Source organism: Triturus cristatus, chromosome 2_2 (assembly GCF_964204655.1).
Source record: "Triturus cristatus chromosome 2_2, aTriCri1.1, whole genome shotgun sequence".
NCBI classification, from domain to species: domain Eukaryota; kingdom Metazoa; phylum Chordata; class Amphibia; order Caudata; family Salamandridae; genus Triturus; species Triturus cristatus.
In genome coordinates, this window is record NC_140582.1 from 1,188,573,190 (window position 1) to 1,188,585,794 (window position 12,605).

Here is a 12,605-nt window from a genome sequence, read left to right on the forward strand (position 1 = left end):
TAGAGTTCGTTAACAAGCTTAACTGAAAAAGTCTTTAGGAAGATCGTAATGGAACAAATGTGTGTTTACTTTTTTGGTCTGGCTTGACAGTGCAGCTGCTGCCAGACAATTATGTGATTCTCACCAAGAGAGGGGCTTTTGCTCCACCCACATGTTGGAACCTAGGAGTACATGTTTTGAGTGGACAGAACGTGTGTGCTTTCACCAAAAAACGCCTGCTTTCCACACAGCTGTGATCATTTTGTTTATTTATCCAGGTGCCCAAGGTTGAACTTTCACGGGTGCACACATGCTATTAAATTGTCTTAGAAAACTAGGTAATGTATGGTGTTTTTCTCAGGCAGCAGCGCAGATGGGAGGAGGACAGTCATTAACCTACATGGACTTGTATATCTGACTCACAGTGCAACTATCACCTGCCCTTTTAACCTACAACGGTATTATTCTACAGTTCTTTGCTTCTACACAAATACATATCCATTACTACGCAATCTACTTCTAATGCTTCACATTACCATCCAATATTGTTTTACACCCAGAACTATCTGCATCGCCAATGCTTGTAACTTACTGTGTTCCATTTTAAAGGGTGTTCATGGTATGGATACAGAAATAGTTAATGCTATAAGGCTATTTTAACACGTAATCATTATCTGTTTGTCTTTCTGCTGAAGGCTCCACTTTCCCATCTGTTGCTCTAGCCGGGATTTTTGATAATTTGTTATGTTAGGGTACAATAACTTCATAACGCTGGATATTCCACTATTGACCACTTGCAGGTAGGCACTAGTGGTCCTTCAAACGGTGCTTTACAGGTGCATTCCAGAAGTGGCAGCCCATCTGTACAAATGCAAGCTACTGGAAGGCACACAAAGAGGCCTTTCTTTTTCTGAAAAAAAGTGGTTTTGGTATTGTTTTCGTTCCAGTTGATGCAGTTTAACAGTCAAACTCATCCCCCCCATCTGTATTGCATTCTCATCGCTGCCTCTCGACTACATTTAAGAGCCCTACCAATATAATCCTCATAAGTCATTGTCGTTCGTTCTCCCTTTTTCTTGTCTTCCTTCTATTTTCCCTGCTCCTTCAAGCAGTCCAGCCCACTGCTGGCTGAACACTTAATGAACCTCGTGGTCCACTTTGCATCACCCACATACTGCCTGGACCTTGCACCACCCTCAAACTGCCTAGACTTTGCACCACCCGCAACCTGCCTAGATCTTGGACCCCTCACAGACTGATTTGCAGCACTCACAGACTGCCTAAACTTTGAAGCACCCACAAACTGCCTAGATTCGCTTGTATCATATATTTAAAAGCTTGGGAGTGCCAGATATTGAACACCACCGCTGTGTCAACTGTTGACAAGCACAGCCGTTCCAAATCTTGAACGGCGTGGCTGTTAGATATTGAAAAGTGAAGCTGTTCTATGGATTGAAAAGTGTGGCTGTACCATATTTCGAAAAACAAGGCTGTATCAGATACTGAAACGTGTGGATGCATTATACACTGAAAAGCAGACTATGTTACAAATTGTAAAGAGTTGCTATACCTGGTGTCGGGAACATGACTGTACCTGACATTGGAAGCCTTGCTGTAACAAACATTGAAAAGCGTGGCCATGTTGTCAGATATTGAAAAGCGCGGTAGTACCAGATATTTAAAAGAGTTATTGTTCCAGCTCTTCCTTAGATACTGATTTGAATTTTAGTTCACTGTCGGTGTATGTATTATGTTGTGTACTTATATTCTGAATTCAGTCTCATCCAGTTCACATTTTTTAGCCTGTTGATGCTTGGTTCTCTGCTATTGTCTCCTAACAAGCGTCTTTTTGACTATTATGTTCCTAAAAATGCATTTTTTCTCCTATATTGATTTTTTTGCAGTAAGAAATATTAAAAACTATCTTGTCTTTACTTGGAGGTCATGGAATTTAAGAAATTGTAAATGAATAATAAACTATAAAAAATATATATTTGTGTAGTGTAAAGCATCTAGGAGACAAGGGATGCTGAAAACCAGTAGCAGGATAGAACAGTGCTCACTGCTGTCAGTAGGTGTAGAACATTGAAATCTTAATTGCAATGTCTAACATATTGCACATGTAATATTTCTATACTTGTATGTATGTGTATAGTATTTCTATAGTGAAAACACACCCAAAAGGCCGCAGAGCGCTGTACATGGTCATAGACCAGAATAAAGCGACTGTGTAACAGGAGAGGAAGCTGGGTGATGAATTGTTAACGCAGTGTGATGTAGTATTCTTTAGTGGGTGTGTCTTCAACTCTTTCTTAAACGGAGCAGTGTTGGAGCAGTCCTGATGGATATGGAGATGTTTTTCCTGGGTGCATAAAATGGAAAGGCCTGCTGTCTTGTTTCTTCTTTTCTATGCTTCTTAGTCTGATGATGTCTTGGCCGTGGATGAGCAGAGAACTAAAAATAGATGAAGTGCATGTCTGCAATATCAGCTGGTGTGCTTGTGGAGACGACTTTCTAAATGATGCATCTGATTTTGAAGATGGATCAGGCATGCAAGGGGTGCCAATGAAGTTCCATCAGGATTAGGGCGATGTGTTTAAATGTCTTCATGTCCTGGATGAGATGCGCTGTGGTGCATAGCATGCTTCTAAGAGGTGCCAGTGTGGAGTCTGGAGGCCATGGGATAGGTCGTTACCACTTTCCCGATGCAAGAGCACGCAGGTTTGAACAGTAGTTCTGAAGTCGCTTTTTAGAAGAAACAGTTGAACTTTCTTTAGGAGAGATAGCTGGGACGAGACCATTTTTGTGTTTTTTGGAAATTTGCTCCTTTAGGGTGAGGTTGATGTCCAGGGTGAATCCAAGTGACATGGCAGTCTGTTCTGTGAGAGTTGGAGTTCGAAGCCATCAAGGTTCATGTCATTGAGCCAGGTATGTAATCTATTAGGTTCATTCTTCTGGGCAAATAACAGGAATTTCGTCTTCGTTGAATTGAACTTCAGGTAAGCGCTGGACGTCCAGATCTGGGTGATATGCAGTCAGTGTTTAAGGCGTTGCATTTCTGAAGCACAGGAGACTTTCATGTAGAGGTGTTTATCATGTACAGTTTGATGACCTTGATACTAATATTTGAGCACTAAGTGGTTCCGTGTAGAGGTTGAAGATGTCGCGAGACAGTTTGGAACGCTGGGGGATTCCACAGGTGATGGGGATCTTTTGTGATCTGGAGGGGCTCATTTGAACACACTAGTGTCGGTTGTAAAGGTAGGAGGAGAACCAATGAAGGACATTACCGGAGATTGCCATTCGAGACTCCAGGGTGCATATGAGGATGGGATGGTCGACTGTGTTGGAGGCAGCTGAGGTCCAACAATATCAGGAAGCAGGAGTCCTCTTCATCTTTGGTCAAAAGGGCATTGTCCACAATGTGTCGAGAATGGTCCTCCTTGCTGCAGCGTGATCTGAAGCCAGACTGATAGCTGTGCTGGAGATGGGAAGCTTTGATGTGATCTTGGATTTGAACATAGACTGCTTTTTCAATGGTCTTGCCAATGAAAGATAGGTGAGTGATGCGCCGGTAGTTGGTGTGGTCATGAGGGTCTAGTGTAGGTTTCTTTAGGAAAGGAACAGTCTGGTCTGCCCTGAGAGCTTCTGAGGTGATGTCTTGAGTGAGGGAGGCATTGTCAATGGTCAGTAGGGGTGAGAGAGTGACCCCAGAGAGAGCTTTGATAAAGCACCATGGTAAGACACATCTTAAGAAGAGGCTTTGAGGGAGTTGAGTATGTCAGTGAGATCTGGAAGAGATAAGGCTTTGAATGGCTGACTATTGTGGGATTCTACGGGAGAGGTGGGTGGAATAGAGGAAGCAAGCTTGGTGTCATTGATGTTCCTTCTGATCTTCTGTATTTTTTCTCTAGAGTGAGGATTAGGGTCATCAGGCGGGGGTGATGCAGTACTTGATTGTCTTGGAAAGCATTCTTCTTCATTGATGTGATCAACTATGTGATCTAATTGACCATTGTCTGTCGTTTTTACTGAAGCTAATTCACATCTTAAACTTTCTAGAAATGCAGAATACCCACCTCTCGCCTCATCTCCCCCTTCTGGCATCTGGGTCCCTCCAAGCACACAATACTTTTGATCAGACCTTATTTCAGCGGACTGAGCTCAATTTTGCTCCTTTGAGGTAAGTGATCTTCATACCCTTTCATTCTAGATGTGTGAAATGCTTCAGCCTTGCATTGTGCACCGAAGTTCTTTTTGACAGCATTTGGAAGAAGACTATTTCTGAGGATTTGAGGATATTGGAGAGGTGTCCAGAGATCTCAGTGACTAGAACCTCCAATGGAGGGTTTCTGGGTCTCTCGAATGTTCCTAGAGACTCTTATTGCTAGAAAAAGGCACTGAAAATTACCTTCAGACCTCTCCATTTCACTGTGCGTTAACAGCTATAAAAATTACTTTAAGGACTATTTATTTTTTTGAAGGCTCGCTTGCTGTGAGGCTGGTGTGTCTGAGTCACCACCTTCTCTACCTAATGTCCAAAGAACAGGAGCCGATAAGGGGGAAAAACGCTGACAATGGGTCACCAAACCACAGCATACCTGCCTTCTCTTATATGTGAAGACAGATCCCCAGGGGCTCGATTCTGTCTTCTTAAAACTCTAATGTCACCAAAACGCTGGGAGTTTTTCCAAGTGCATATGTGAAATTTCTGCACTATTTCTGTCCTGGGCCACATGACTTTGCAGATACAATAGCAGCCAGTGGAAACCAAATAGAACCGTCTCTCTGAAATCATTCTCAATAGTACTTGGTCTGTGCAAATTCCTAGTCTCTTAATAAAGTGAGGGAATACAGTAAGCATGGATTAATCAGCCACCGTTAATTGGCAGATGCCAATTATTGCCCATCTCAAAATGAGGCCATACATTTCTTACTTTTTTCCTGGCTGGGCCCAACCTTTTGTGTTTGCTTGCTGACTGTATTCCCTATTTTCTCCTGAACATTTGACTCTTACATCTAATACATTAAAAAGATATACCATTTTTGAGCTAGGTTTCCAAACACTGAGATGGCTGCATTCCTCCCAGATTCCTTCAATTTCACGCAAACCTGTTAACAAGGAGCCCCCAATATTGAGTGAGCAAAGCGCAGTTCAGTGAATTACCATAAAATGTGACGCATACAGGCGAGTGGATATTAAGCTACGGCACTTGTAATTAGGGGCTCCTAATATAGAAAGAATAGGGCCCTCAATTTATTTGTGCCCTTTATGTGCACACGTATAGGTGGTAGGAGTTGATCGTACCCTTGCCTAGTGTTCTGCTCTTAGTCTTTCCTTAGTGGGAGCACTTTTTGTCTACTCTGTCAGGTGAAGCTTGGAGGACACTGGTTTTGAGCCTGTTTTAAGTGGTTTCATAACAGGTTGTTAGGCACAACATTTCAGTATGATACCCTTTCAATGTATTTGGCCAGAAAGTGCCCAACTTCAGTGGGTTTGCAGTTCTTAGGTTGTTCATGTCGAGACCTGGCTTCGTCCATTGGTGCTTGAAATAGGAAACCGAGATCTGCAGGAAAGGGTTTAGGTCAAAAGGGGCATTCACAATGGTCCTAGTGCACGTAGAGGCTGTGTTGTGAATAGGAGTGCAGCCTGCATCTATGCTTTGTAGTATGCTCAATTCAAATTGTTGGTCACCCAGGTTCTGTTGTGTATGATGCTTAAAGCGGGGAAGGGCATGTTGATATCCACTTCCCGGTCTAACACAATACTCAGTGCATGCGCCTTACTAGTATCGTTGGGTAAGAGGGACTGCACTGCTTATTTGCCTACTATCGGTTGATAGCCCACTCTTGGTATACTGGCACAGGTTGCATCACTTGGAGTTCTACCCCCTATACCATGGGCTTAGGGATGCCAGGAGCTACATATGAAAATGCACAAATGGTACATAAAATTAAAAAAAAGCTTTGAACTATACATGCAGAGATTTGAAAATAGATTTGGTTTCCAATGCATCAAATGAGGAAGGATTGCGCTTGATTAAAAATGCATTTGAAATTTACACATTGCTAGTATAATTCATACCCTTTCTAAAGTTAAAGTACTTGCCTTAAAAGGTGGTGGCATTTCTGTGACTTCTGCACCATAGCTAAATGCTGAATTGTTTCTCTTCCTGTTGCTTGATTAAATCAATGAGTTTCCGCTGTGTGTTGGCTTCTCTTCAACTTCTGCCTACCTTAGTTACAATGGGACCCACTCATTTGCGGTTAATCCATTTTCAGCTTCATGACTCTTTACATGTTTCACTTCTGCTTTATTCTCTATCACAGTGAGTTTCAATCTCAACAAGAAAAACTTTAAGAAACAAAGTACAGTACTGGTACCATCATGAACTAACCTTGTCTGTAATGTGGGTATTAATTTTAGTGACTACTATGTTGAATACATACGGAATGCTTTTCCTGTCAATTTAATAAAGTTTGGTAATGGGGTTCATATATGTGCACCCCACCATGTATGTATATTCGTTACCCAGTGGCGGTAATTTTGTGTTGTTAATAACTTTCTAATATCTTGTGTTATGTGTTACATTGACCCTCTACCATACGCTTCATGGGTAGCCGTGTTCATGTTGACTATGAACCATACATGAAAGGGTAACCTATCCGGCACATTGTGTTCAATCTGTATACAACTGGTCAGGGAATCCAAGTTCCTTTAGATACTCAGGCTCGGTTACATAACTGATGCCCTACTGCAGACAGTCTTTACCTGTGTCAAACCCCTGACAGTCACTGAACCTACATTGAGAAATTAAGTGGATATGAGTACAAAAGTAGATACTGTTAGCACGGTTTACTCTATGGATGGAGTTTACTCTGTACCACACTTTTTGCAGATAGTGAAACTTTCTTGAGAAATACACAACCACAGAGTATTAAAAACTATCTATTAAGAACAGTGTACACTCTATGCAAAACTTGTCCAAAGAGCGATTATTCACTTAAAATAACTAAGGTCTGAAGGTATTAAAGATATTACTACCCGGGGTGTGGCTAAGCAACATGGCCGACAGGACGTTAGCCTCTGAGCTCCCTGCCAGCCTGCCCGGAAATCCTGTGCAATCCTGTTTCATCTATCCTGTGACCAGCTCAAATATACTCCAGCAGTACGCGGGCGGCGGTGCTGTGCCTGTGGGGCCAGCTCGGGCGGTCTGGAGAGTGAAGGAACCGGCCAAAGCCATCTAGGCCATGCCGGTGCTTTACAGGCTACTGGCCGCAAGTGTGGAGTGGGTGGTGGGTGGAAGCTGTGCTTCTTGCGGTGGAGCTCGGGTGGAGCGTGACTGGCCCAGACCGCTGCTTGGATGGAGGGAGTGTTGCGAACCCCACCAGCAGGAGGATCCCGGGAGCAGTGGCGAGTGCAGGCGAGACTGCCCGCACTGTCCCTGTGTGCTGCCTAAGGCGCGGCCCTTGCCGCAGTGGCAATGCCGGGGGGAGTGGGACCCTCTGTGCGGAAGTGTACTGTGAACTGTGCACTGTGCCCTCGCCTGCAGACCTGGCCTTCATCTCCTGCGAGACTAATCTGGGGGGGACTGCAGCCCCGGTCTTTAAAGTCGAGCGAGGCTCTGGTGACGCTGGACCGTCTGCTTAGCAGGGGCGGCTGGTGACATTTGAAAATGGCGGGGCGTAAAAGTGCCCCGTAACAAAGTCGCGTCAAAACGCACTCTCAAACTAGGACCAAAACACCCCTTCCCCTCCATGGTTTTTCTTCAAAACACTTGCAATCAAAATTAGACCTTCCCAACTCTGATCCCAGCTAAGTACATATCCCGCCATTTTCAAATGTCACCAGCCACCCCTGCCTTTAGGGGCTGGTCTCCCCACGGCGAGCTTGCCTCTCTGTGTCCACAGCTCCAGAGTAGACCCCAGCAGATCGTTCCTGGCTACTGTTCCTGCGCCGAGTGCTGCGTTGCCCAGGTTATGAGCCTTTTTCACAAGGAAAGCGTCACAATGGAGCCCTTTCAACATGTCACTGTGTTGTAAATAGGTTCAGGTAGACAGCAAGACACTTCTTGGTAGTTACATGTTAGGTTTATTCAGTTACAGCAGAGCAACACACCTCGCCAGCTGACCAGACCCCAACTGACAAGTGTGGAACCTCCACGTACAACATAGAATGTACACAGGCATTCTGGGAGGCTTAGTAGGTGGAAACATAGAGACAGGTGTAGTGGCCATGTTGGGAGGAGAACTAGTTTACTACACATCTTCCTCCTTTATCTAGAAAAGACAAATGACCGCAGATGGCCATGTTGGGGAAGAGCATTTGCTTACTACACAACCTCCTCCTTTATCTAGAAATTTATTACACACCCATCATCCTCCTTTATAATAGAAATTAAAATAGAACAGACAAACGAGCGTTAAAGGGCAAAGAGCGTTGAGAGTGAAATGTGAGGTGAAACACACCACCCAAAACAACTAATAGGTATCACCACCACCTACTCCCCTTAGACAGACCAAAACAGGAAAAATCAGTCCACTTTCTCCTATCAGTCTTTGACCAGCAAAAGAAACATAAAGAGACAGTTCACTTTCTTCGACCTGTTTTGCGCTCGAATATGAAGATGAAAGGTTAACTTGAACATATAATTTTAACTAGAAGTCCCGTCTGGTCTGGATCCCTCTAACAAGTTCTTAACTATTGGATCCTTTGCTCTGATCGAGGACCTCAGCATTAGATATTATTTTTGAACTCTTAAGTTTTGAACTGTGACATCACTAACCCTGCGTAGGCGATACCATCTGTTTCCACGCCATTTGGTGGGGGCAGTAAACCCTGTGGAAAATAGTCTGTTCCTTCACAGGATTAGTAAATAGGACCATAAAACCGATTAAGTCATGAGCCTTGACAGAATAACAACTGCTACCCGACAAACTGCCACAGCAGCGTTCTCTTTTGCTGCCTGCTGTAATAGCGACCTCTCCTGAGCAGCCCCCTTGTCTTCAAGGAACCCTGCGCCTCGTGACATCATTCGAAGCGGCTGTGACATAATTAATGTTACCTTCGTAGAATTCTAGTTATGGTGCTGGCTGCTGTGAAGGGGTCAAGGCCTCCAAGTCAATGTTAGAATGCACGTTTTTCTCAGTTCTGTTTTAACATAAATTATACTCTCAATGTAACCCTCCACAGTTTATTTGCGTCTGACCCGCTCAACTCCGCTAGTAATAATGTAAATACTTTCCCTCACTCCTTATGTCAGGGAACAATATTGAAAAAAGATTCGAGCAGAAAAAAGAGTAAAAGCTGCACTTCATGTATTATTAAAAATTAAAAAACACTTACCTGACCGCCTCGCTCTTCTCCTGGTCCGCGTTGGCGCCTCTCTGCCCCTTCAAACGGTCCGGAACACCACGTCCACGTGACGTGACTGCAACCCGGCCCTCAGCCAATCCTGGCACTGCAGCAGCGCCAGGATTGGCTGACGGCACCGCCTACTCCTCGCCCGCCGCCTGCCCATTAGGAGACCGAGGGGCTCCTAATGGGCATGCGCAAGGCAGCAAAAATGCAAGTACGCATGACTGGGCACGGAGTAAAAATTAAGCTCCATGCCCACTCATGCGCACTTGTGCTGCCTTTCCCAAAGGCGTCTGACAATGATGTCAGTCAACATGACGCCGGACCGCCCACGGTCCGACGTCATGCTGACTGCCATTCACAGAGGAGGGAGCTAGGAGGGAGCTGCGGGCGCGGGCGGGGGGGCTACGCCCCCACGCCCCAATGGACGCACCGCGCCTGCTGCTTAGGCCTGGCTGAAAACTGAGCGGGGGACTGCCGTTTCTGTGAACCGCTGGTGAGTGGTAATCCAGTGCATTGAGAAAGGCGGCCCCCATCTGGAGGAGTGGATTGAATGTGAATTGCAGGAATGTTGCAGGTACTGGGCGATGATTACATGACTGTGCATGTACTGCTTGGGAAGCTCTGTTCCTCTCCCCAGTGAGGAGTCTGCGAATCACCGGAGACAGTGGCTGTGGGATGTACGTCTCCCTGTGGTGGGGCCCCCTGCTACATACTGTGACCCGCTCTGGGAGGCCTTGGACGAGGTAATACCTCATTGCTGACAGTCTTGAAGTATGGGTATGAGAACTATCTTGAGGTACCACGAGGCCATGGAACACAGTAATGGAATGCTGGCACATGTATATCCAGCTCGGGATCAGGCAAACCCTAGGCATGTAATGTAATGTAATGTAATGTAATGTAATGTAAGATCTATTTCTATAGTGCTACTACCACTCCAGGGAGTATCTTGGCGCTCACCCAACTCAGGTGTACGAGTTGGGGGGAGTAGATAAACTTCACACTAAACACTACATATTTAGACCATTGCTGTGCAGGCTGTCTCGGTCATAGAAAAGACCCAAGTTTTTAATGCTTTCCTGAATTGAATTTCGTCCGGCAAGGAACGAAGAAAAAAAGGTAGCTTATTCCAAGCTTTAGCCCCCAACACAAAGAGGGATTTACCACCTTTGGTTGTTAGCCTGAATTTAGGGATGACCAGAAGATTTTGACCCACAGACCTTAGACAGCGTGCAGGATTGTATCGTCTGAAACCCTTCCGTAGATATTTAGGGCCTTGATGGTGGAAAGCCCTAAAAGTGATAAGGAGGACCTTAAAGAGGATCCTCTTTGCTATTGGGAGCCAGTGGAGCATATTCAGTGCTGCAGAGGCTGAGGCATTGGGACACATCAAGAAAAACAACTACTTGGGGCGAGGGGTGCCCCGATTGTGCACTTAAACTGCCTGATGAACGGCAGGGTGTGCCTGCCCCCAAGAAAAGCAGTGAGCGGCCGAGGAAGAGTGACGATCTGGGGCGTGCACGCCCAGAGAAGTACTATACGACAGTGGTGTGGACGCTTGAAGGCCCAGCGTACGTACCCTCAGATTTTAGCTGGTTTGACTGGGGGTGGAAGCCTGCGATGGGGTTCGGCGCCACTGGGATAGTCTGGCTGGGACAGGCCAGAGGGGAGGCGCTGGTGAGAGGCGTGCCTGGAGGGGCCCGAGCCGGATAACATTTGATGCTGAATTGAGGGGGGTGGCTGCAGAGTCTCGCAGCGGAGAGACACTAAAGGACCGGCACAATCTTCAAAGATAAAACAGCATGATCGATGGAGCCAATATCATTACGGAGTACGCCACGCCACCCACCGCAGTGCATAGCGAGAAAAGTGAGAGTTAGTAAAGGAGGAGAAGACTACGAACATGCAGTGCTATTGGCTGCCATTCACGGGTCCGGGAAGGCCCTGGAAAATCAAATTGAGGCTGTATCTGTCGACGTGAACCTATTGAGGGCAGATCTGTGGAAAGTTACAGATAAGGTGCCCGCGACCGAGGGTGGCATTGTGGACCTGAAGGACCAGGTGGCGATGCTCCAACAGCAGGTGGCCCAGATTACCATGGCCACAAAGGCTCTAGGGAGTTGAGCTGAGGATGGGAATGCGTGGCGCAGTAACATTCAAGTGCTGGGATTACCGGAGCGTGCGGAGCAAGGATCGGCAGAACAATTCCTGGAGCAGTGAATACACACCCACTTGCGCCCTGTGGAACTCTCTGAACTATATGTTGTGGAAAGGGCACATAGGGCCCTGGTGCAGCCCCCACCCCCAGTGCACAGCCACGGGCCATAATTTCAAAAGTGTTGGATTATCGCGACAGAGACTGTATCCTGCGTGCGGCCAGGGAACGGTAGGACCTCAGCTATGAGAACAAAAAATCACTATGTACCCGGACAATACCAGACCGGTGCAAGAACAATGGTAGTCTTTTTGTTGGGTCAAGCGGAAGCTACGGGACCTACAGCTGCAATATATGCTTCTCTACTCTGCAAAATTGAAAGTTCTGACACAAGGCAAGGCCCACTTCTTTGAGACTCTGGAGGAGGTGTGGGAATGGCTGAAGATTCAGGGGGATGCTCTCCCCTGCGTGAACATTGCTGCCAAAGACAGAGATGGGGCACCCGTTCAAACAAAGGGACAGAGCAAAAATAAGTCCAACAGAATCACAGGACATTGACTTGAAGGAGGAGCAGAGGGCGAGGCTGGGGACAGTGGGCACTTTTGGTCCAGGGTCACCGACTACATCATTAACGCTGGATCCGGAAGAACTGACACAGACGCTTGGCCTAACGGCGGATGCTATCTCGGAGACTTTGATGGACGGGGCTCCGGTGCCTGATGTTGATTTAGACATAGAGCGGCAGAAATAAGTGGACTAATGGTCATATATACATTTTGATGCTTTCTTCGTTGGACTGAGGTGAGCATCTGCGGTTGACTGGGGAGGGGGCACACATGCAATGATTGTTGACATGGCTGTGAGCGTTGTGGCTGCGCTGAGGTGCGGTAAGGAGTAATGGGGGGTGAAAGCGGGGTACGATTGTGGTTGAGATCTAGGCACGGTTGAGAACATGCTGCATTCATTAGTTGGAAAGTAATAGCACGTTTTTTGATGGGCAGGCCTGGTAGGGAGGCTCGCTGCACTGAGGTTTTTCACTACCCCATGTTTAGCACCTAGGGAAGCTGAGCATGTCGTGGCACGAGCATTGGCTGGGCAATAACGACTGCG

The 12,605-nt window shown here is 46.3% G+C and overlaps 1 protein-coding gene across 3 annotated transcripts in view; it reads left to right on the top strand.

Moving 5' to 3' along the window:
* ALMS1 (ALMS1 centrosome and basal body associated protein) overlaps positions 1 to 12,605 on the top strand; it is a 205,365-nt gene that overhangs the window by 35,984 nt on the left and 156,776 nt on the right. For all 3 annotated transcript variants that reach the window (XM_085642774.1, XM_085642775.1, XM_085642776.1), the window contains one exon: positions 4,042 to 4,162. In XM_085642774.1, coding sequence (XP_085498900.1) covers positions 4,042 to 4,162 — 121 coding nt within the window. The remainder of the gene's footprint in view (positions 1 to 4,041; positions 4,163 to 12,605) is intronic.